Source organism: Biomphalaria glabrata, chromosome 2 (genome assembly GCF_947242115.1).
Source record: "Biomphalaria glabrata chromosome 2, xgBioGlab47.1, whole genome shotgun sequence".
In the NCBI taxonomy this organism is placed as follows: domain Eukaryota; kingdom Metazoa; phylum Mollusca; class Gastropoda; family Planorbidae; genus Biomphalaria; species Biomphalaria glabrata.
The window spans coordinates 3,789,112-3,810,170 of NC_074712.1; the positions used below are offsets into that span (position 1 = coordinate 3,789,112).

Below are 21,059 nucleotides of genomic sequence, written 5' to 3' on the forward strand. Positions count from 1 at the left end.
TGGTGTTTGTGACTGATTACCACCTTCACCTTTTCTTGACCACTCTTTTGCATCCTTTCTTTTTTTTTTTCTTGACCACTCTTTTACCTTATCCCTTTAATTTTTTTACCACTCTTCAAATTCTTTCTCTTCTTTTGTTGACCACTCTTGTATCTTTTTTTTTTCTTGACCACTCTTTTTTTTTACCTCCTTCCATTTATCTAGACCCCTCGTAATTTTTTTGTTTTCATTTAACTCTAGCCCCCCCCCCCTCCCGGTGTATTACACAAGATTGTGTTTATCAAACGTCTGACTGGAAATCTATGCCCTCACATCCTGCTCCCTCGTGTCTAGAAATAGTTCTCATCTGAGCCTCACGGTGAGAACAACAAACTGGCACGAGTGGAAGATCTGGAAGTGAAACTTAAATTTGAAAAAAAAAAAAAAGGTCAACTCCCGCTTTTGACAATGTACTAGTAATACTGCAGCAGAGGCAGTACCTGGAACCTGAACATGTATAACATACTTATAACCGGAGGGGAGGAGGGGTGGTCTCAATTGAGTCTCTAAATTAAGTTTTTAATTTGGTCATTTTCGTTTTCTATGCCCCAACCTGTAAACACAATGGCCTAGGTCCCCCCCCCCCATACATTAAATATATTTATAAGTAGTTCTTGTGTTTCTTGTGAATTTTGAGGCCTGGTATTTTGTACGTAATTAGCCATAGAGAAAACAAACGCTCGTACACGCCTCGTTGTGTAAGACTGTGCGAGTGTTTCAAAACTTTTAAAACGTTTGACTGACTACAGGAGTCTCGTGTCAACGAGGTTAAGACTAAAGGTCAACTCTGTAGACTGGGGGAGAAGAAAGCGAGGGGGGAAAATTCTCACTGTATATGTCTCAGAGTGTTCACCTATCATATCTGACAAAAATGTCTTTGCCCACCTCTCTCTCTCTCTCTCTCTCTCTCGCTTTGTTTGTATAGATCTACCTCTTCCCTGGCCGCTGTGAAAGCCATTTAAAAAAAAAATGGATCATATATATTCACTTTATATTTTTTTTTTAGTTGAATGCTAGCGCAGTTCGGGAATACTGTGTCTCGCCTCGTGCATGCGTTTAAATTAAACATAGGTATGTGTGTGTCTATGGCCGTGAGTGTGTCATGCCCTGGGGGATCAGATGTCAATGAGGTAAGATTTTTAAATTGGGGAAATGTACATTTCTACAAGAGACTTCCACGTACACCTGTGCCCCCCGAAGAAGTGTGATATTCAGTACCTGGCAGGTAGATAATACAGTCAGTACTTACCTTCAAAGTCTATCATTTCATTGAGTCAGTGATGTAGTCGTTTATTTGGGTTTGACCTAAGTGTATCATCATTACGTGATAGTAGAGTTTCGACTTTTGGACATAATTTCTGATAGCAAAGTTTCGACTTTTATATATAACTTGTGATAGCAGAGTTTCGACTTTTAGATATAACTTGTGATAGCAGAGTTTCAACTTTTATATATAACTTGTGATAGCAGAGTTTCGACTTTTAGATATAACTTGTGATAGCAGAGTTTCGACTTTTAGATATAATTTCTGATAGCAAAGTTTCGACTTTTAGACATAATTTGTGATAGTAGAGTTTCGACCTTTGAACATAATTTCTGATAGCAAAGTTTCGACTTTTAGACATAATTTGTGATAGTAGAGTTTCGACTTTTGACATAATTTCTGATAGCAAAGTTTCGACTTTTAGATATAACTTGTGATAGCAGAGTTTCGACCTTTGAACATAATTTCTGATAGCAAAGTTTCGACTTTTAGACATAACTTGTGATAGCAGAGTTTCGACTTTTGGACATAATTTCTGATAGCAAAGTTTCGACTTTTATATATAACTTGTGATAGCAGAGTTTCGACTTTTAGATATAACTTGTGATAGCAAAGTTTCGACTTTTAGACATAATTTGTGATAGTAGAGTTTCGACCTTTGAACATAATTTCTGATAGCAAAGTTTCGACTTTTAGATATAACTTGTGATATCAGAGTTTCGACTTTTAGACATAACTTGTGATAGCCAGATATAACTTGTGATAGCAGAGTTTCGACTTTTGGACATAATTTGTGATAGCAAAGTTTCGACTTTTAGATATAACTTGTGATAGCCAGATATAACTTGTGATGGCAGAGTTTCGACTTTTGAACATAATTTCTGATAGCAGAGTTTCGACTTTTAGACATAACTTGTGATAGCAGAGTTTCGACTTTTAGATATAACTTGTGATAGCAGAGTTTCGACTTTTGAACATAACTTGTGATATCAGAGTTTCGACTTTTGAACATAATTTCTGATAGGAAAGTTTAAACTTTTGGACATAACTTGTGATAGCAGAGTTTCGACTTGATGTGACAAGAGAATTTTGATTTAAAGACATAACATCTATGTCATCGTAGAGTGTCGACTTTAGAACATAGCATTTGTGTGATGATAAAGTTTCAACATCACGACATAACGTGTAGGTGATTGTAGAGTGTCGACTTTACGACATAGCATTTGTGTGACGATAAAGTTTCGACCTCACGACACAACGACTTTAGGATATGGTATTTAAATGATAATAGTTTGGACTAGTTCTTATACCATCAACGATCTGTTTGTGTGTGTTGCCCAAGGCTCAGTATTTGATACGGAAAACGTATTAAAAACATTCTGATACGCGTAACATTTTTTTTCTTCTTCTATTGTGAAATTGCAAAGGATATATTCAACGAAGATCTAATTAATTAATTAAAATTTTCTGAGGTTCTCACATTGTATGTCCATACGGTTTTACTGATTCAGTTTTTTTTAAAATAGCTCTTGATAAAACAGTGACGCTCATACAAAGCGGTTACGTCGTGGGACTTCTCTTCAGTTCTTTGGTGTTAGTGTTTTATTCCATGGATTATACCGTTGGCTGTAGCTGACCATTGGTCATGCTGTGTCTACTCAAAAGGCCATCCTCCCCAGGTAAGATAAGTCTTATGTACTCATTGTAGTTGAAGATGTGAGACTTTAGAAAAAAAATCTTAAGAAAAAAAAATTTCTGATGGTCTGAATACCTGTAAGAATGTATGTTCTATGAATACACCTCACCCCGTGTGTGCTATCCAGCTATGTCGGTCAAAACGTTTGGGGCTTAAGGGCGGGTGGTTAATGCAAGTAAGATTCAGAGGTGGCTACTGAATGCTTGTGTTGTATACATTATAAACAGGCGGCTCAACGAGTTGGCTATTATAAACATATCTTCGTTAGAAAAAAAGTTTATTTTTAGCGACCCGCGAAAGGGGAAAAGACGCTGTTAGTTTTGTGTGGCCTGTCTGTCTGTCCGTCCGTCCCGTTTAGATCTCAGAAACTAGGAAAGATAGTGAAAATCCGACATCATAAAATTTTAGAACATTCAAAGTTCTGATGCAACAGCTACTTTTTTCTTTTCTGAAAGCGAAAAATCTAATTTTTAAAATCCCTTATGCAAGCAGTTATTTCATAAAAATACACTTCTTTTACAACTATTCACTATTAATAGTAACAAACATTGAAGTCTCTTTAGTTGGGGAGATACTCATCTACCATATTTTATAACACATTTATGCAAATGGTTTTAGATTTTTTGTATTGCTAAGTTAAGTTTTGTCATACTAACTACACATTTACACACAAAAAATGTTTCTTTTTTTTTTTAAGAGAAAAAATCTATTTAGTATGCATATATGTTAAACATAATTTAAAACAACAATTAATAAGTAGCTTTTCATATTACCGCGTGAACTGTAATGTGCAGATGCAGCCCTAGAATAATTAACTAAAGGAATTATTTTTTTTTTACGGAATTTTTTTTTCTTAAATACTTTAATATGAGATTGACCCTTAAAAAACAATTAGATCATTTATATACTCATTATAAAACAACAGTTAGGCCAGGTTCACATCCAACTTCACATTCACTTTCACCTATCCTTTAGTCTGCTAGACCGCTGGGGCACCACACAAGATCTCTCAACCTTCTTTCTCCATTCTTCTCTGTCATTTTTCTTTGATAGAATTTCATTCTGATGTTCTTTCTGAAAATATTGAAACCTGCCTTTTTACCTGCTTGGGTGGACCACTTGGGGGGGGGGGGGGGATTTTGAGTTTGTGTTTCTACATAAACTGTCTTTGTAACCTTGTTTTTTCTTAAATTTGACTAAGAATTGACTAAAACATTTTAAACTTGCCAGCCATGTAAATAGTAATAAATATGATTTATTGTATCATTATTGTAAATTTATTCGGAGTATTTCTGTTTTACATGCAGCTCTAAATGTTCAGACTTTAAAAAATGACGGATCAGTATTGAACACAATTGACACGAAAGAACATCTAGCATGTCCAATGTTTCCCACCCATTTTATTTCATTAAAACAAAAAATAAATATAACAAAAAAATGCGAATTAGTCAGTAGTCAAGGACCCTTTTTTCTCTTTGCAAATTTACTAAAGAAGGCATTGCGTTGTTTAATTGTTTGTATACATTTGTTGTTATTGATTTAATCATTAAATAATTTCTTCTCATTATTCTAAATTTTGCAATCTTAAGTTAAATGTAAATTTCTTTCAAAGTTACACACCATTCGCGTCAGTTATTTGAGTAACAATTAATCACTTTGTAAGTGGACTCTAAATAGTTGCCATTAACTGTGTGCTTTTTTTTTTTAATTCAAAGTCTTAATAGATATTTGATATAACTTATTTAAGCCACAAAAAATTAGATTTGAGTTAGTAGATTGAAATCTTTAACCGAAAAGCTCATCGAGTTCTCAGCACCTCGGATTTAAAAAAAAAAAAACATTGACATTTCTAAGTTGGCAACACTGAATCGTAATGTAATAAACTGATTGCAGCGACGTCATAAGTTCACACTGAAACATGAATTCATGACAAAGTGTCTCTATAAACGTCGAGATGTTATAGACGATCGCAATAAAATGGCCTCTTTCTGTGACACTTCGCAGTTCTAAAGTTAGACACGAGAGTACACGTGACGTCAATCATCTCATAGACATGCGTTTTTCTGAAGTCTGATCCTGTTTGTACTTATAAACTGGTGCTTTCTTAATACTGTATTAATCTCGTGACTGTATTTGAAACAATTCACTATCAATTGTATTAGCTATGAGATTTGGTGTACAGTGTTTAGTGGCATTGTTCTTATTTGTATTGTTGAATTATGTTTGACAGTATTGCCGTGTCTGAGAACACGTGTTTGTAAGAATGTAAGTAAAGTTTCCCTTTCAGACCTTGCGATCTATGGGGCAGATGATGTTAAGGTCAACGGTTAACAAGCAGGGTGAAATGTGGCCAGCACAACGACCAACCGCTTTTACTTTCCCCAAAACAAAAGTCAGGTACCCATTAGAGTTGGATAGACTCAGGGGCGCCCTGACAAATTCCGAAATTAAAATCCTGCCTTCGCCGAGGTTCGAACCCAGGACCACATGTGCTGAAGCAAAGCGCTTAACCACTCAGCCACCGCACCCCATTTGTAAGAATGACGTCTTTTTATTTATTTATTTATTTTTTAAGTTATTATTTTAAAAAATATTTAGAATATGATATATTACTGCCTCTCACCTACCACCTACCCCCCCCCTAAAAAATTAATAGCTTCGTTTCCCTCTGAACTGATACCCCGCTATTATAACGACCTTACTGGTTACCTAGCAACTTAAAGAAAGTCAGGAGAATTAAATGAGGTCTTGACAAAATGGAGCCGTATCTCACGGTATAAATCTCACTGGTCTAGATCTACAACCTTATCTTGGAAGATTAAAAAAAAAATTATATCTACAAATAGTGTGATGTGCTGGAAAGTCTCGCCGTCAATACACCACGAGGAGACAATGAGGGCGACTACAGTTAGCAAGAGATTAACTTGGCATGTTTGTGCTCTTCTTTGAAAAAAAAAAAAATAAATAAATAAAGACGGCATAAAAGAGTGTACCTCATTTACCACCTTGGCGCGAATCATAACCAAGGGCGGATCTAGACATTGGCGCTGAGGGGGTGTTGTTTTTTTTAAAGGAATTATAAACTACTTGTGGTTTTAACAAATATTGTCTAAAAAACATTGAATGACTAACGTTGAAGTCATTACTACATTCGGTCATTTTTAGTAATCGTACAAAACAGTGGCGTAGCCAGGAATTAAGGTAAAAAGTCTGTTAGAAACCTCGTTTACTTTTTGCCTTTTTTTTTTTTTTTTTAGAAAGAACTATTTAAAATGTGTGTAAAATTCGGAGCCAAAAAAAAAAATATTGATCCGGGAGGTGAGCATCCAGAAAGATTTTTTATTTTATTTTTTAAAACCTGTTTAGAACTTTGACCATTGGTGTGCTAGCCTTGACCCTTGTCAATACCATGGCGTCACAACGAGCGAACCCCACTAGGCCTGCTCTTTAAAAGTTATGTTGAACAAAGTTTGCACCTTGCAGTGCAAGTGTTCATATCAAACTGGGTCATTGTATTCCTTTATATATTTTTTTTTTAATTGTAAAATTTATTTTTCTTTAGTTAGATACAGATAAAATATGCAAGTGTGCATGTGATGTGACTCGGCCAGTGCACACCTCATTATCCTCGAACTGTGATGAATTCGCTCGTGTCTTTATTGCTTCAAAGCATCGCACATCAACACTGTCACGGTGTGACACCGAACTAGACACCCTTCACCTTGTTAACTTAGTCGAAAACGTCACGCTGCTACAGTGGTTCTCAGTGGCGTACAACTTTGGGACTTAAAACAAGGGGTTGTATCTTATCTCTTACAGAAAATATTAGTTACAGATACAGTTTCTTTTCTAACGATGATATTTGCAGTGCGTCAAACGTAATAGTTAACATTTTTCGAGTCTCTGACACGGTTACAAAGTTCAAGGTTATGAGAAATGTAAATTAGAATTCAAGGTTATGAGAAATGTAAATTAGAATTCTTAGCTGTCACATCTTGAATGACGGTCCGTGTTGTTACCATAGTTCTTGCTGCATGGGGCTTGCGGGGAAAAAAAAAGTATTTTCTTATACAACTGTCCCGTTACTCTCATATATATGTATAAACAGAATGAAAGGTAAAAGAGAGATTAGCGAGATATCTTTTAGGGGAATTGAACTAGTAGCTCTCTGAGTCTGTCTCGCAGCTCTAGCCACTTTACTTTAACTCTTTCTCTCCTAACTGACGATACCAACGTTGATTCCACCAGAATGTGGTAAATAATTACGGCGAGAAAGAGTTAAGGCTCACTTTGCTTGAATGAAACTTCATTGAGTCAAACCAGTGACGCGCCGATGCTCCCATCAATCACGAGATAGTTGAACACGTAACATACAGCCCTCGCCATAGAGCCTCGAGGTTTTTTGCATAATATTTATTGACTTTGAAGTGTCGTGTTACCTCCACAAACCTGTTTGGGCTAAGTGCTCTAGATTAAGGTCTAGGATTTAGGGATCATCTCTTGTATCCTAACACATGGTTATGTGTTCATTTGTTATGTGTGATTACGTTATTACCAAAAACAATATTATTAAAATTATAGTTGAATCGTTGAAAAGTTTTACAAAATAATATAAAATGGTAACAGTTAATATTAAAATTGTATTTTATAAAAATCAGTTCCTACTATAGGAAGCTGATGGTTGGTCTATCATGGCTCATTCTGTTTGTTTCTTCTAATGCTTCATCATTGCAAGAAGTCTTTCTGGCGAGCTTTGCGGAATGGAGTTCTTCCATTAACTCTTTCTCTCCTAATAAACGATATCGTCGTTGATTTCCCCTCGTTAAATTAAATTAATGTTTGGTCTTATAAACATTAATTTGTGTTATATAAAAAGAGCATGCATTCTCATATAATTCTATAACCAACAGTAACGTTTTCTGAATACAAATAAAATCGTTATTGAAGTTTAATCATAACTGGATAGAATACACAAATGTGAATAATGAACAATTATGTCAGAACGTGGAAAAATAATTACGGAGATAAAGAGTTAACAGTCCAGCTAGTGGGTTTACAAGGGACTGGGGCTACATATTATGGTGCACAAAAGGTTCGTGTATCTATTTGTTTTTAATCAACTCTAAACCACAGACATATATCATACCTATTTAGACTGGACATGGAAATCTCTAACACTAAACAAAAATATCCTACAAAACTTCAAAAAGGCTGAAATGAGGTATTGTTTTGTAAAGTAGCTATGAGAAGTAAAGTTGTTTTGTTTTGTTTTGTTTTGTTGTCAATCGCCCGGATCTGCTGTTCATCGATAAAAAAGAAAAAACCGCTACCATTATCGATATCGCCGTACCACTGTCTCATAATTTAAGAAAAACTGAGATAGAAAAACAAAGAAAATATGGGAACCTTGGCTTGGAGATTAAGCGTCTATGGAAATTGTCCAAAATAACAATATACCCCATTGTTATATCAACCGAGGGGATAATAACAACTGACCTCACAGACACCTTCAAGGCCCTTAATATTCCTAGGAACATCTTCGTTGCCTGTCAGAGGGCGGTACTGCTGCAGACCTGCCACATCACTAGAAAATTCCTCAGTGGAAACTGTTAAAGGGACTACGATGAATCTTGTTTCTCTTTAGAGAAACTCGACCCTGGCAGCGCCAGAGAATGACTACTCGTTCATTTCTAACATAATAATAATAATCTTTATTGTTCGTATGGAAACTTGTCTTACAATTTGTGCATTACACCAAACAAAAAACATTATAACTATAAGAAACCAAAGTGTACATTCACACCAGACTCACTCATAATTTACATGTGACAAAGTTTATATCAGATTGTTCTTATTTAATGATTGGATTGCCAGGGGAACAAAAGAGTGTTTGTGTCTGTTTGTCTTTGCTATCGGTGTCTTGTATCTCTTTAAGATGATCATATTACGAAAAATGAGAACGGTCAAGCCAGAGTTTCCCCTATGTGGTCATTTAGCTAGTATTTTCCCACAAAGATGTACATAAACTATCAAATTGCTAGGAACATCTTTAGAGCCGGTTTCTAAATGCCCGTTCACCCAGTTTCTACCTGCAAGCCATCAAGAGTTGGCAAGTTAACTCTCTCTCTCCTAACTGACGATACCAACGTTGATTCCATCAGAACGTGTTAAATAATAACGGAGAGAAAGAGTTAATAGTAAAAAGTAAACTATAACTTTACAGAGTATCTCCAGGCACCAAACTCATTGTGTCATTCAATGTGGAGAGATTGCTAGTTCTACATCACCGCTGATCTTGTTGAAAGAGTAAGGGAAAAAAAAATATTTACGGCTGACGGTTTTGGTCATATATTCAGTTCTAAAGCGAAGTAAGATGATAGTACATTTACGTGTGGAGGTGTCAGCGTGTGACTAGATGCCCTTATCTGTATAATCACGGTTACATAAAAGCATTATCCTGCCTTGAATATCTTTAAAAACAACTATTAATTACGTGTTCAAGTCACGGCACACACACAAAAAAAAAAAAACAGGCGCTAGTTATGGTTATATATTCGGACTTTTTAGTTATTTCAGCGCTTCTCAATTTTTGAATTTAATGTACTCTTTTTATCACCACACGTGCGCCTTTACGCGATTCCTCTGAAGTTTTTTCGTCGTTGTGTTCTGGTGTTTCCTTATGACATAGGAATTTCACTTGGTCAGAGATAGAACTGCAATGTTTGCTACACTACAGTACAAACTAGCTATGGGGTCGGGGTTGTAAAAACGCTTGACTTCCGAACCAAGGAGTCTCGAGTTCAAATTCTGGTCTAAGGTTTTGAAATTTTAAGGACGCTCCTGAGTTTAACTTACTCTAATGGGTACCTGGCAAACCTGGGCGAGTAAAGGTGGTTGGTCGTTGTGCTGGCGACATTACACCCGCGTTAACAGTCTGCCACAAAAAAAAAAAAAGATGAGCTTTTCATCATCGCAAAATTTGATAGTGGTAGTTGATTTTATTTACTACAAACTAGCTGGACAATGTGTAGTTGAAGCTTATTTTTATTAGTCTCTATAGAAATATGACATTTATTAGTATTGACATTTCATTAGTAGAAAATACAGACAAATTAAAGTGCTCTTCTGTTTAAGAGATCAGTGTATCCTTTACTTGCATTCATTACATTGGCACACTGGAACTTCATATCTATTTCACAATCCAGTCTTGCCGAGTTTTAACCCTCGCTCCTAATAAGAATACAACATAAGTCTTACAGCTCAATAAGATAAGAAAAAAAAAATGCTATTATGTAATGTTACATGTCTTACACACGAGATTCTAGTCAGGGCCAAGTCTGTAAGGAAACATTTCGTTACAAGTAATAGAAAAGTGAATGATTCAAAAAAGCGGTTTTCTCTCTTGTCTCCATTCTAAGCAGCCATTTAGTGTGTGTAAATCAAGAGCATAAAGCGAGGATTAAAAACAGCGAGATAAGAAGTGGCATAGATTTTGGCGGGAAATGTCTGCGCGGTTGCGGTGTTGCCGGGTGATGATGGTATGTTACGTTTTCTTTCTTTGTGTGTGCGTGTGTTGTCCCTGAACGATAAGACTCTATTGACTTTGTCACTATGATATGGTGTGTGCATACCAATGCAATGTCACATCGGAAGTGAATCATATGTGACCTCCTTTCAAACGAGCGAGACACTAAAAGTGTGGGCATAATAGTTCGTAAAAATTTTGCACAATAGTTTGTATTATAGCAACGGAACAATGTAATCTTTTCGTTGTTTTTTTTATTAATCTACACGTTTTTTGTTTTTTTTTAGAGGTTGTCAATATATTGCTTTATATGTTGACGAATGTTTTTCTTAAAGTAAGAACTTGCGATCTACGTAGCAGACGATGTGTAGCTCCTCTGTTTCTCTGGTGACTGTTAATTGACGAGGGTAGCCTGCACAATGACTCTAAATATTTGTCATCTAGAATAGAACGATCACGTTGTGTGTGTGTCCAGGTCGTGGGTCAACTGTAGGTGAAGCAACTCGCGATGGTGGCATCACAACTGAATGTTTACTATTTTGAATTGGCCAGTTTATGAGCTAATTGGAGGCAATTGACCAACAAAAAAATGCTCTCTCTTCTCTCTTTCTCTCTTCTCTTTCTCTCTTTCCCTCTCTCTCCTTCTCTCTTCTCTTTTTCTTTCTTCTCTTTCTCTCTCTTTCTCTCTTCTCTTTCTCTCTTTCCCTCTCTCTCCTTCTCTCTTCTCTTTTTCTTTCTTCTCTTTCCTCTCTTTCTCTCTTCTCTCTTTCTGTGTTCTTTCCCTCTCTCTCTCTCTTTCTCTTACTCTCTTTCTCTCTTTCCCTCTCTCTCTCTCTCTCTCTCTCTTTTTCTCTTTCTCTCTCTCTCTCTTTCATCTCTTCTCTCTTTCCCTCTCTCTCGTTCTCTCTCTCTCTTTCTCTATAGTTTTCTCTTTTCTCTCTTTCCCCCTCTCTCTTTCTCTCTCTCTTTCTCTATAGCTTTCTCTTTTCTCTCTTTCCCTCTCTCTCTTTCTCTCTCTCTCTTTCTCTCTCTTTCTCCCTCTCTCTCTTTCTCTCTCTCTCTCGATTTCTCTTTTCTCTCTCAATCACGAAATATAGAAAAGACGTAATTGTCTCCATATTAATAGCAATGATTCACAAGTTACTGCATGTTAGACCCTTTTACATGCTGAGATTTAACTGTTTAGATTCATGTTGGATTTACACAAGATGTACCTTGAGTCTATTAAGACGACGCTAATGTGAGTGATTTTGCTGATAGCAGCTCATTAGAGACAAACATGTTTAAATTGCTTTGTAGATTCAGTTATGGCGATGGATCTCAGCCAGAGACACAATATGGCTGGCACGATATAAAACATATTAAGTTTCGTTATAAATTAATCGGGATGTATGTTTAAGTAGCATTAACTGCGTGTCTATCAAGAGGCTTGATTTCGAATCCCGACTGAGCTGAGTTTTATTTCTTAAACACAGAAACCTCTCAAATATACTCGCCCCCCCCCCCCAACAGGTCCTCAAAGAGATTGGGCCATAGAGTACTAAGATGGTATAACATGAAAGGAAAAATAAAATTCCATGAATCCTCGGCCACACGCTCTTATTGCGTCACTAGACACACGTCCAGAACAAGTTTGCTATACGCCAGTGATGCCCAAAATACGGCCCGCGGGCCACATCCGGCCCGCGATACAGGTCTAACCGGCCCTTCAGAACTTCTCTCCACAATACAATCAGTGGGAATGTAAAATATATGATTAAAAAAATAACCAAACCGTGTCCTTGCCATTTTTAGTTGACTTCTTTTGGTAGCAATGTGATTGGTAGCTTGCTGGTCAACATTGGAGTGTTGAATAAATGGGAATGCTGAACAAATACTTGGTTTTGAGTGAACACAATAAATAGAAAAATTGACATTTTTTTTTGTACAGAATACATAAAGTATATCTGTTTTAATGGAGTATTTGCATTGCAGCCTGAAGTTTGAAACATCCAACTAATTGCTGTAGAATTAATGTTGGATACAACTGGTTTCTAATAAAAATGTCGTCTGCTCTATTGCTTTTCCATTTTCGCAATGATGTGGCCCGCGACAAGAGTGTGGGGAATTTATTTGGCCCGCGGGCTGAAGAAGGTTGGGCTTCACTGCTATACGCAATACCTTCGTCAGAATAGACACTTGAGTTAGAACCCAGCCAATACAATGCGTTGTAACTACATTTTATATTTCATAGCATTTGCTATTTATAAATATTTAATATATAATAGATTGAGGTTTTATTCAGTTAGCACAATGTAGTCTCCTCCACTGTAGTATTTGGTTGTGTGCGTGTGTGAGTACCATCCCCCTTACCTTTGACCTTTTCTCTAATATGCCCCCATCTTGTGGCCTTCTGTCCAAACAGGCGAGAGGCCAGGCGGTAGTCAATGTGAGAAGAAGGCAATGAAGATCTCAGCCACCAGGTAGACGTGTTTATGTTCAAGTCTGGTCAGTCCTTGGGCCTGAATAGGACCTTCCCTCCTCCCCATTCACACAGAGACATTTAAATTACTTCCATCAGACACTCGCGATTGCTCATCTTTAATGAATGATGTACTCATTATTTGCTACCATTAATATAATAACATCGTGTTCAAATAATGGCATTCTTAAAGGAGAACTAAAAAATCGCGACCTCTCATTTTCTGAATCAAATCATTTCTAAATGATTTATATCTGGAACACTCGTTTTTGTTTTAACACTCAAAATATCCCGTGTTTTTACGTTGTATTTGTATTCTTTTTCTAATTTATCTTCTAATTTATCATTTATCTTCTAATTTATCATTTATCTTCTAATTTATCATTTATCTTCTAATTTATCATTTATCTTCTAATTTATCATCTATCTTCTAATTTATCATTTATCTTCTAATTTATCATTTATCTTCTAATTTATCATTTATCTTCTAATTTATCATCTATCTTCTAATTTATCATCTATCTTCTAATTTATCATCTATCTTCTAATTTATCATCTATCTTCTAATTTATCATTTATCTTCTAATTTATCATTATCACTATCACTCCTGACAGCTTCGCTCAAAGTGACAATGAATACTTGAATTTACAAGTAGCTTGTTTTAGCAGAGACTTCTTTTGCTTCTCTTTAGTGTTTTGTGTTTTTTAAGCTCTGATCATATCGTAGCTTCCTGTACACAATTTTCTTATCCATGTGTGTGTGTGTGTGCTTGTTTATCTTTCAATCCTGGTAAACACATGCTGGAGTATGCTTTTATGTGTATATGTTAGTCCGTAAATGCGCGCGGGTGTGTGTTAGTAGTGTTACTCTTAAATTTCCAAAAATGAGTGATTTGATTTACTCGACGCCAGTCTCGTTGACTTTATAGCGATAAAAAACCGGAACGTTACTCGGGTTAATTAATTGAGTTTTTGACGTCACTGGGCGTCTCACGAGATACCTCCAATGACTGGTGCGGCGCTAGGTCACAAAAAAAAAGTATCCTGGCTATGATGAATGACCACAGCCTCGATTGCACTCGCTTCCCCACTGGCGAGCGCTGAGGTAATAACACTCCCGCCACACACAAACATATTCACACACAACTTTCTCTAACGGAAAATGTTGGATTCATTTTTTCATTACCATTTCTACAACGTAGTTCCTGGTGAACATCCTTTATTTTAACTTTAAAGACTTCTGGAGGAGCAAGACCAATTACAAAGCTTACAACAACTCACTCCGTCTGTCTGTCTGGGACACATTTTTGTACACGTCATTTCTGCCACTTACCATTCTTGAATCAAGTTGAAACTTTCCACAATTAATTCAATGCTCCTAACAAAACACGAATCAGTAAAAAGTTAAAAGCTACTGATTATTAAATATTTTGTTTGAGGAAACACATCCTTCATTATTGAGATATATGGCCGTCATGTGCATTTCCTTCGCGTATATTGGAGGGGGGGGGGGTAAGAATTTTCTAATTATCTTTTTCTTTTTTTAAAACTCTGCATAGTGTTCCTTGCTAGATACATAAATAAAATATTTAAAAGCTACCAATAATTATTCTACTTCTTCTCCACCTTACATAAAACCACAATCAGTGAAGACTTAATTATCTCAGTCATTGCACGTAAAGACCAGACAAATGAGATTGTACGTTCGTCGCTCTATTACTACAAACCTTTATCACTGGAGGCTCTTGTGGCAATCAACCTTTAACTCTACTTAGCTTAGACCTATTTTTAATTACAAGCCAGTTGATTTCAATCGACTAAAGCAATGTTTCCCAAAGTTTTTTTTTATAACGGAACACTTCGCACATTTTGAGTATTTAGCGGAACACTTTGCTTATTTTTTTTTAGAGAGGTTAAATCACGTGGTGGCCTACTAGTTAATTATTCCAGTAGTTCGTGAAACACCTATTCAGGCTTCGCGGAACACAGCTTGGGAAACACAGGACTAGAGTCACTAGAGCTACTTTTTATTGATAAATCAGCTATTATCATCGACATCGCATGACATAGAGAGAGGGGGGAGCTGAAATTGGAAAACAATGAAAACCTAAACTCTTAGTTAAAGCAGTGATGAAAGTTAATAAAACTACAGTATACTCGTAATATCAGAAGAAGAGCCGAAAACACTTCAGTAGCAGATACCTTAGAAGCCTTTAACATAAGTAAGAAGATTGTTAAAGCCTGTCAGAGGCTGAGACTGTAGCGCCCTCTGCTACACCCATAAACATTCTTCACTGAACTCTGTTCAGAAGGCTACAATGATTTTTGGAATCCTTTAAGGATTCCCGACCCTGGTAGTGCCATGGAATGATCATAATTATTATAATTATGACATAAAATAGCTTATGATAACAACAAGGCCTAATGTTTGGTAAGCGAAGCAGGTCTAGACTTTAACAAAATTGCTTGTGTGTGAACAAAATGTGCATAGTTAGTTTTAGAAGACTTAAAGTGGCCGTTAAATAAATATCTCCCCATCTCTCTGCCTCTTGTTCTTTTTTTCCCTGGTACTGTTCCCTGCAGAAAAGTCTTTGCGAGCCCTGAAGACCTCGTGAGTTAGCATTTCTGACTGTGGTCAGCAGATTATCTTGGTGCCTAATCTACAGCATTTCCATTCCATGTCTGTTGCGGTCATGGTTATTATTTCTCTGAGGTTTAAATTCACAGATCAAAAGTAAATCATCTCATCGTTTTTTTTCTCTTGATTTTATTTGACCTCTATTTGCCCTTTTCTACACCATGATTCTAACGAATCAATTCAGCCAACTTGAAACTCTCGAGGCTAGCTCGAGGTTTCCAGCGCGATAGCTCAAAACTGTCCTAAGGCTAAACAGAATCATCAAGAAGTACTTCTGCTAGACACGTTTGTTTTTCTTCTACTCTGTTTTTTTTTTTTTTCTTCGTCTGAGTTTTTATTTGACATCTAGTTTTCTATTCTTTGTGTGCAGTCGTCTCTAAAAGTGGGAAAACCTTTTTCTGTATTCAAAGTTCTAAAGGCTTTTATGAAAAAATAAAATTTAGTGAGTTGCAAACGATATTTGTATTAATAAATATGAATTCGTTTATATGTAGAAAAATATAGAAAAACTATCAAAAAGACACACATGTCTTGCCATCTACTATACTAAGCTGGCAATCATGTCTGCGTATTATTCAACTCGTGAGCGTTTTTATTAGAGTGAGGAAAATATGTCAGAGACAAAGAAACTGTAAAAAAAAAATAATTAAAATCACATAAAAACTAAATTTAAGTGTATTTTAAACTGAGGTCAAAGCAATTTTTTTTTTTATCAAGAAAAGAAACGCAAAATCGCTGTCATATATCTCAAGACTGTATGAATAAGCTCCCTTTTTCTAAATAGAACACAATTTATTTACCACTAATTGATTAACTAATGGATTTAAAAAAAAAAAAATTGATTCATGTATTGTAATCGACAATAGATAATTATGCAAAATTTGAATGTCATCCAAGAATGGGAAGAGGGAGAAAAAAACGTTAAAAAGGGGATAATTCCACATATACAGCTACATCTCTCAATAAAGGGCATTTATTTCCCTTTTTCGAACACAAACAAAGTAGTCACCAATAATTCATTAACTAATTGGATTTTTTTTTATATCTCCCGTATTTTCGCGCATATTACCCGCATATGCGTATTACCTGCAAACTCCTATACCCCGTACAAATAAAAATAAGTAAAAACAAACGCGTACAACCCGCACTTTTATATACCCCGCATGTGCAGAGCGTGACTTGCCGTAAGCCTACCACAATGGATTACTGGGGGTATAATGAAGATTCTCTGCTGCATAGGTACTATTTGTTCTCTTGAAGTTTATAATGAGATGTTCATAAAACTTTCCCATGTACATTTCACAACCACACAGCCAACTACAGGAGGTATAAAAGACCCACCGGTATGTCCATATCTCCCGTTCTGCTTTATTTATGAGTAAAATACATTCTTTTTTTTACACCCAGCACCATTGTATACCCCACACACACACAAAAAAGCGGGTTATATGCGTGAAAGTAAGGTATTCATAATTTATTAGGTACAACAAATAATTGTGTAATTTTTCAACTTGGTCCGAGAATGGGTGTTGGAGAAATAACGTCAACAAAATTGAACCAGACAGACAGAGTGAGTTGATATAAGCTTTGCAACATAACAATTAAATAAACATATGAATACAAGTTTAAGTTCTTTAAAAATAACCCGCGGTTAAATTATCCAAAAGCAATTTATTAATTTAATCATCCTGGTAGCCCATTAAACCATACAAAGAAGAAATCGAATACTCACCATTCGACCTTGACCGACCATGTTATCAAAGTCTGAGTGCTTCTTTAGTCTCTCCTCTCTCCCTCCCCCACCACTTTCTTCTTTTTTTAATGACTCGCGAACTGGTACCCCCCCCCCTCGTTTTCTAAGGCTTCATGTTTTACGCATCACACTGTAGTCTCTCTTTTCGCACGTGAGTCTTGTTTTCACCCTCATATCGCTGCCTCAGCTTCCCTCGTAACCTACTCGTGATGTACTCGTTTAGAGATTAGAACAAAAAGACTTTGGAGTCTTTCCAATCTTTTTTTTTTTTTTTAGCTCAAATTAGTAAGTCACGTGACTTATTTTATTTATTAATTTTTTGTTGGTCGGTCTTACAAAAAGAAATTGAGGGTTTAATTTTTTTTACAGAAAAGATAGATTGATAGTATGGCGTTGTAACCATTGGACTACCGAATTACGATTTTTCCAGCGGTTTCCAAACTTGAAAAAAATCAAAGACCTCATTACAAAATGTGCAGTATTTCGGACTATATGCGCCATTTATCACAGTTATTATAGAGTTGACGGTTGTTGCGTGGTGAACACCCAGGGTCCGCCAATCAAAGCTTGAGAATCGAGAGATTATATGCTGGTGTCTTGAAGTGGATGAAGAATGCATTTGACAGAAGAAAAAAACATTTCTGACGACGCACTGGTCAGTTCCCTAAAGACGTGTATCTCCCAGATGGACTCAGGACAGATTGGATTTCTTCCTTTTGACAAATGACATTGGTTGTGAGAAAGTCAAGGTTAACACTCATTTTTTTCCCACTCCGTTTCACAGTAAAGTTAAACTCGTTCTTGTCTAATGCATATATTAGTTATATTATACATTGGCTGATATACCAAAGTGGGCAGAACTAGGTCAACAATAGTGAATGCAGTCTGTGTTGAACTTAGAACGCATTGGTCCAGTCAAAGTTCTTCTCATCTGAAACATTCTAAGAATGTAAAGAAGAAATTAATAAAAATTGCTAACTCTGGATATCCCAGCACTGTCTGATTCATATCATAAAGTAGATTCGATTCTTCTTTTTCTTCATAATTGTTAGAAAGAGTTGAGTTTAAAAATCTAGGAACGTCCGGCCAGGTGGAAGCTTGCCTCCATCGTCTTGTCTGGACAAATTTCTGTCTAGGAACGATCCAAGCGGACTTAAATGTATACATCCCTATTACCGTTGGTTCGTATTCCAAGACGCTCGGATTAGAAGTGAGGCCAAAGGCCTCGCACTCCGGGGAAACTCCCCCATATGCCATAAAAAAAAGGCCCTACGAAGAACAGTGTGTGGATAATGACATTATTTGAGGCTTTCTTCCAGTCCCAAAATGGATTCGGCCGTAAGGCATTCCAACGGGTGTTCTTTTTCACTTCCCTATTGGCCTCAACGTCTTTTCTAACGAGAAGCTGAGAAGCATTGCTCGCGAAATTGTGTTGGAGAAAAAGTGACTTTTAAAAATTATATATGTTAAGAATTTTTATTTGAATATTTTTTTTACTCAGCCTTAATTCTGTAAAAAAAAAAAAAAAAAACAACTCACGTATCCATTAATATCTACCTTGCACGTGCTCTATGTATCGTAATGTAAATCTGTTAGACACACTGTTGACAGTTAATCTAACTAAAACCCTGTAGACGTAGTGTATTAATATGTCACACAAATCTTATTCAAAGCGTATAAACCTCTTTTATGAACAAAATAAACTTAATATTATTTTCTTTAAAATATCTACCTACATACCCGAAAGTACACCCATTTTTATTAGAGAAATAAAACAATTTTTCGACATGTAAAAAAAAAAAAAAAAAAAAAAAAAAAGATAACTTCCAATATACCATTAAGTAAATGTAATTACTAGATCCATAAGTTTCTAATAAAATTGATTCAGGTCATTTCATTTTTTTTTTAATACATTTTCGGTCATGTGGCCCGCGACATAATTGTCAGAAATTAAAATGGCCCGCAGGTCGAATTAAGTTGGGCATCACTGTTTTAATAGAAAGACGTTTGCTAACAAGAACTTAGTTCTCTTACTGTGAAAGAGAAAAAATAAATGCAACGAACAGACATAAATCAATGACATTCGGGCGATTCTTTTCATCTCGGATTTCCTAATTAAGGGATTGGTAACGTGGAGGAGAAATCAAGAAGTTGGGCTGGAACTGAGACAGATAAGGTGGCACTGGATCCAGTTGCCTGGAAAACTTTTTATTGGTTGCCTACGCCCAGAATGCGGCGACTGGCGTAAATAAGCCACCCGCGAAAAAAAAATAAAATAATAATAAAGCTGGGAAGCAGGCAAAGTATCCCAGCGAGGTCAAAGTGCAACTATTGCAAGAAGCTCGTGATAATTGAAAGTAGGTTAAAACAAGTGGAAAGTTTTGTAAATGTACTCGGTCACTTTCAAGCCTTCTTGAGATTTCATGACATGACCAGAACTTTTCCTAGACTGAAACCTTTGCCACTTTGTGTGTGTGTGTGACAGGGATCATCCACTGATGACGTCCGCTTCACCATTCTTCAATTTCTTCTTTTTCATGAATGTCAGCAAAGACCTGACGGTCCTGACCTCCCTATGTGCTGAACCCATTAACGTTAAAAAAAGACAATTCCTTAATTATTGTTTTTTAATACTTCGTCGATTCATATAGTTATTGTGTCTTATAATTATTATTTGTGTATTATGTCCCTTTTTTTTAATATTTCTGTGGTAATTGTTAAAACTACAAACTCTGGGAATGAAATCTTAATTTATTTTGAATATTAATAATGTACTATAAGTAATTGGCATTATATGTTGAGCATATCAATTTTTTTTTACAAAGATTTTCACATTTATTAACATGTGGACATTGTACACGTGTGTTTTTTGTTGCTGTTGTTTTTGTTGTTTTGTGATAATAACATGGATAATTTCTAAATGGGATGGGTGTAAGTTTGTTTTTTGAAGGGAAGTTTAAAAAAGCAAAAAAAAAAAAAAAAAAAAACAACCAAAAAAAACGTTCTGATGATAATATTCAAATCGTGCATCTCCCTCCGGACGTCATATGCGGAGGATTCCCGTGATTCCACTTAACATTGCACGACCTTAGACCGAGGGCAAGAAGCTGTATCTCTGGCTGTCAACGAGTGGGTTCGTTGTTGTTTTTTTTTCATGTCTTTCGTTCTGTGTGCCCTACATGAGTATCTTTATCAGCCATGTCACCGGTACATCTGTCACTAGTGTTGTCATTGATCGCGACCCAAGAAGTTCTACCTCCGCGAACATCGATAATAGTTATGAGTTATGAGAGAACAAAAATTACTTTTATGTATCATTGTTATACTATCATGAGCTAATTGTCATTCCCTGGAGCTGCTAGGATCGAGATTCGTTAAAGGGAAACAAAACTCATTGTAGACAATGTAACAGTAAAAGTAAAGTAATGTTCTCTTGTAAGACATTGGGATCTTTAGGGCAGATGATGTAAAGGTCATCTGTTTCTGTTGCCGATGGTTAACGAGGGTGCTGTGTGGCCAGCACAACGACCTACCGTTTTTGACTTTTCCTCAACTAATGTCAGATTAGAGATTCCGAAATAAACAATCCCAGGATTCGAACCAAGAATCCCCGGTTCGTAAGCCAAACTCAGCCACCGCGCCTCTAATGTAACAGTTTTTCAATATCATGATTCGGAGGTCCG

General features: G+C 36.2%; 1 protein-coding gene across 5 annotated transcripts in view; it reads left to right on the forward strand.

Moving 5' to 3' along the window:
• Positions 1 to 21,059, forward strand: part of LOC106057959 (caskin-2-like) — a 258,135-nt gene that overhangs the window by 124,158 nt on the left and 112,918 nt on the right. The window contains exon 1 of one of the 5 annotated variants that reach the window (XM_056018787.1): positions 1,632 to 2,982. The exons of the other annotated variants lie outside the window; for them this stretch is intronic. Within the exon in view, the coding sequence (XP_055874762.1) occupies positions 2,949 to 2,982 (34 nt within the window). The 5' untranslated portion in view covers positions 1,632 to 2,948. Of the gene's footprint in view, positions 1 to 1,631; positions 2,983 to 21,059 lie in introns of those variants that run through there. 5 annotated transcript variants of the gene reach the window in all.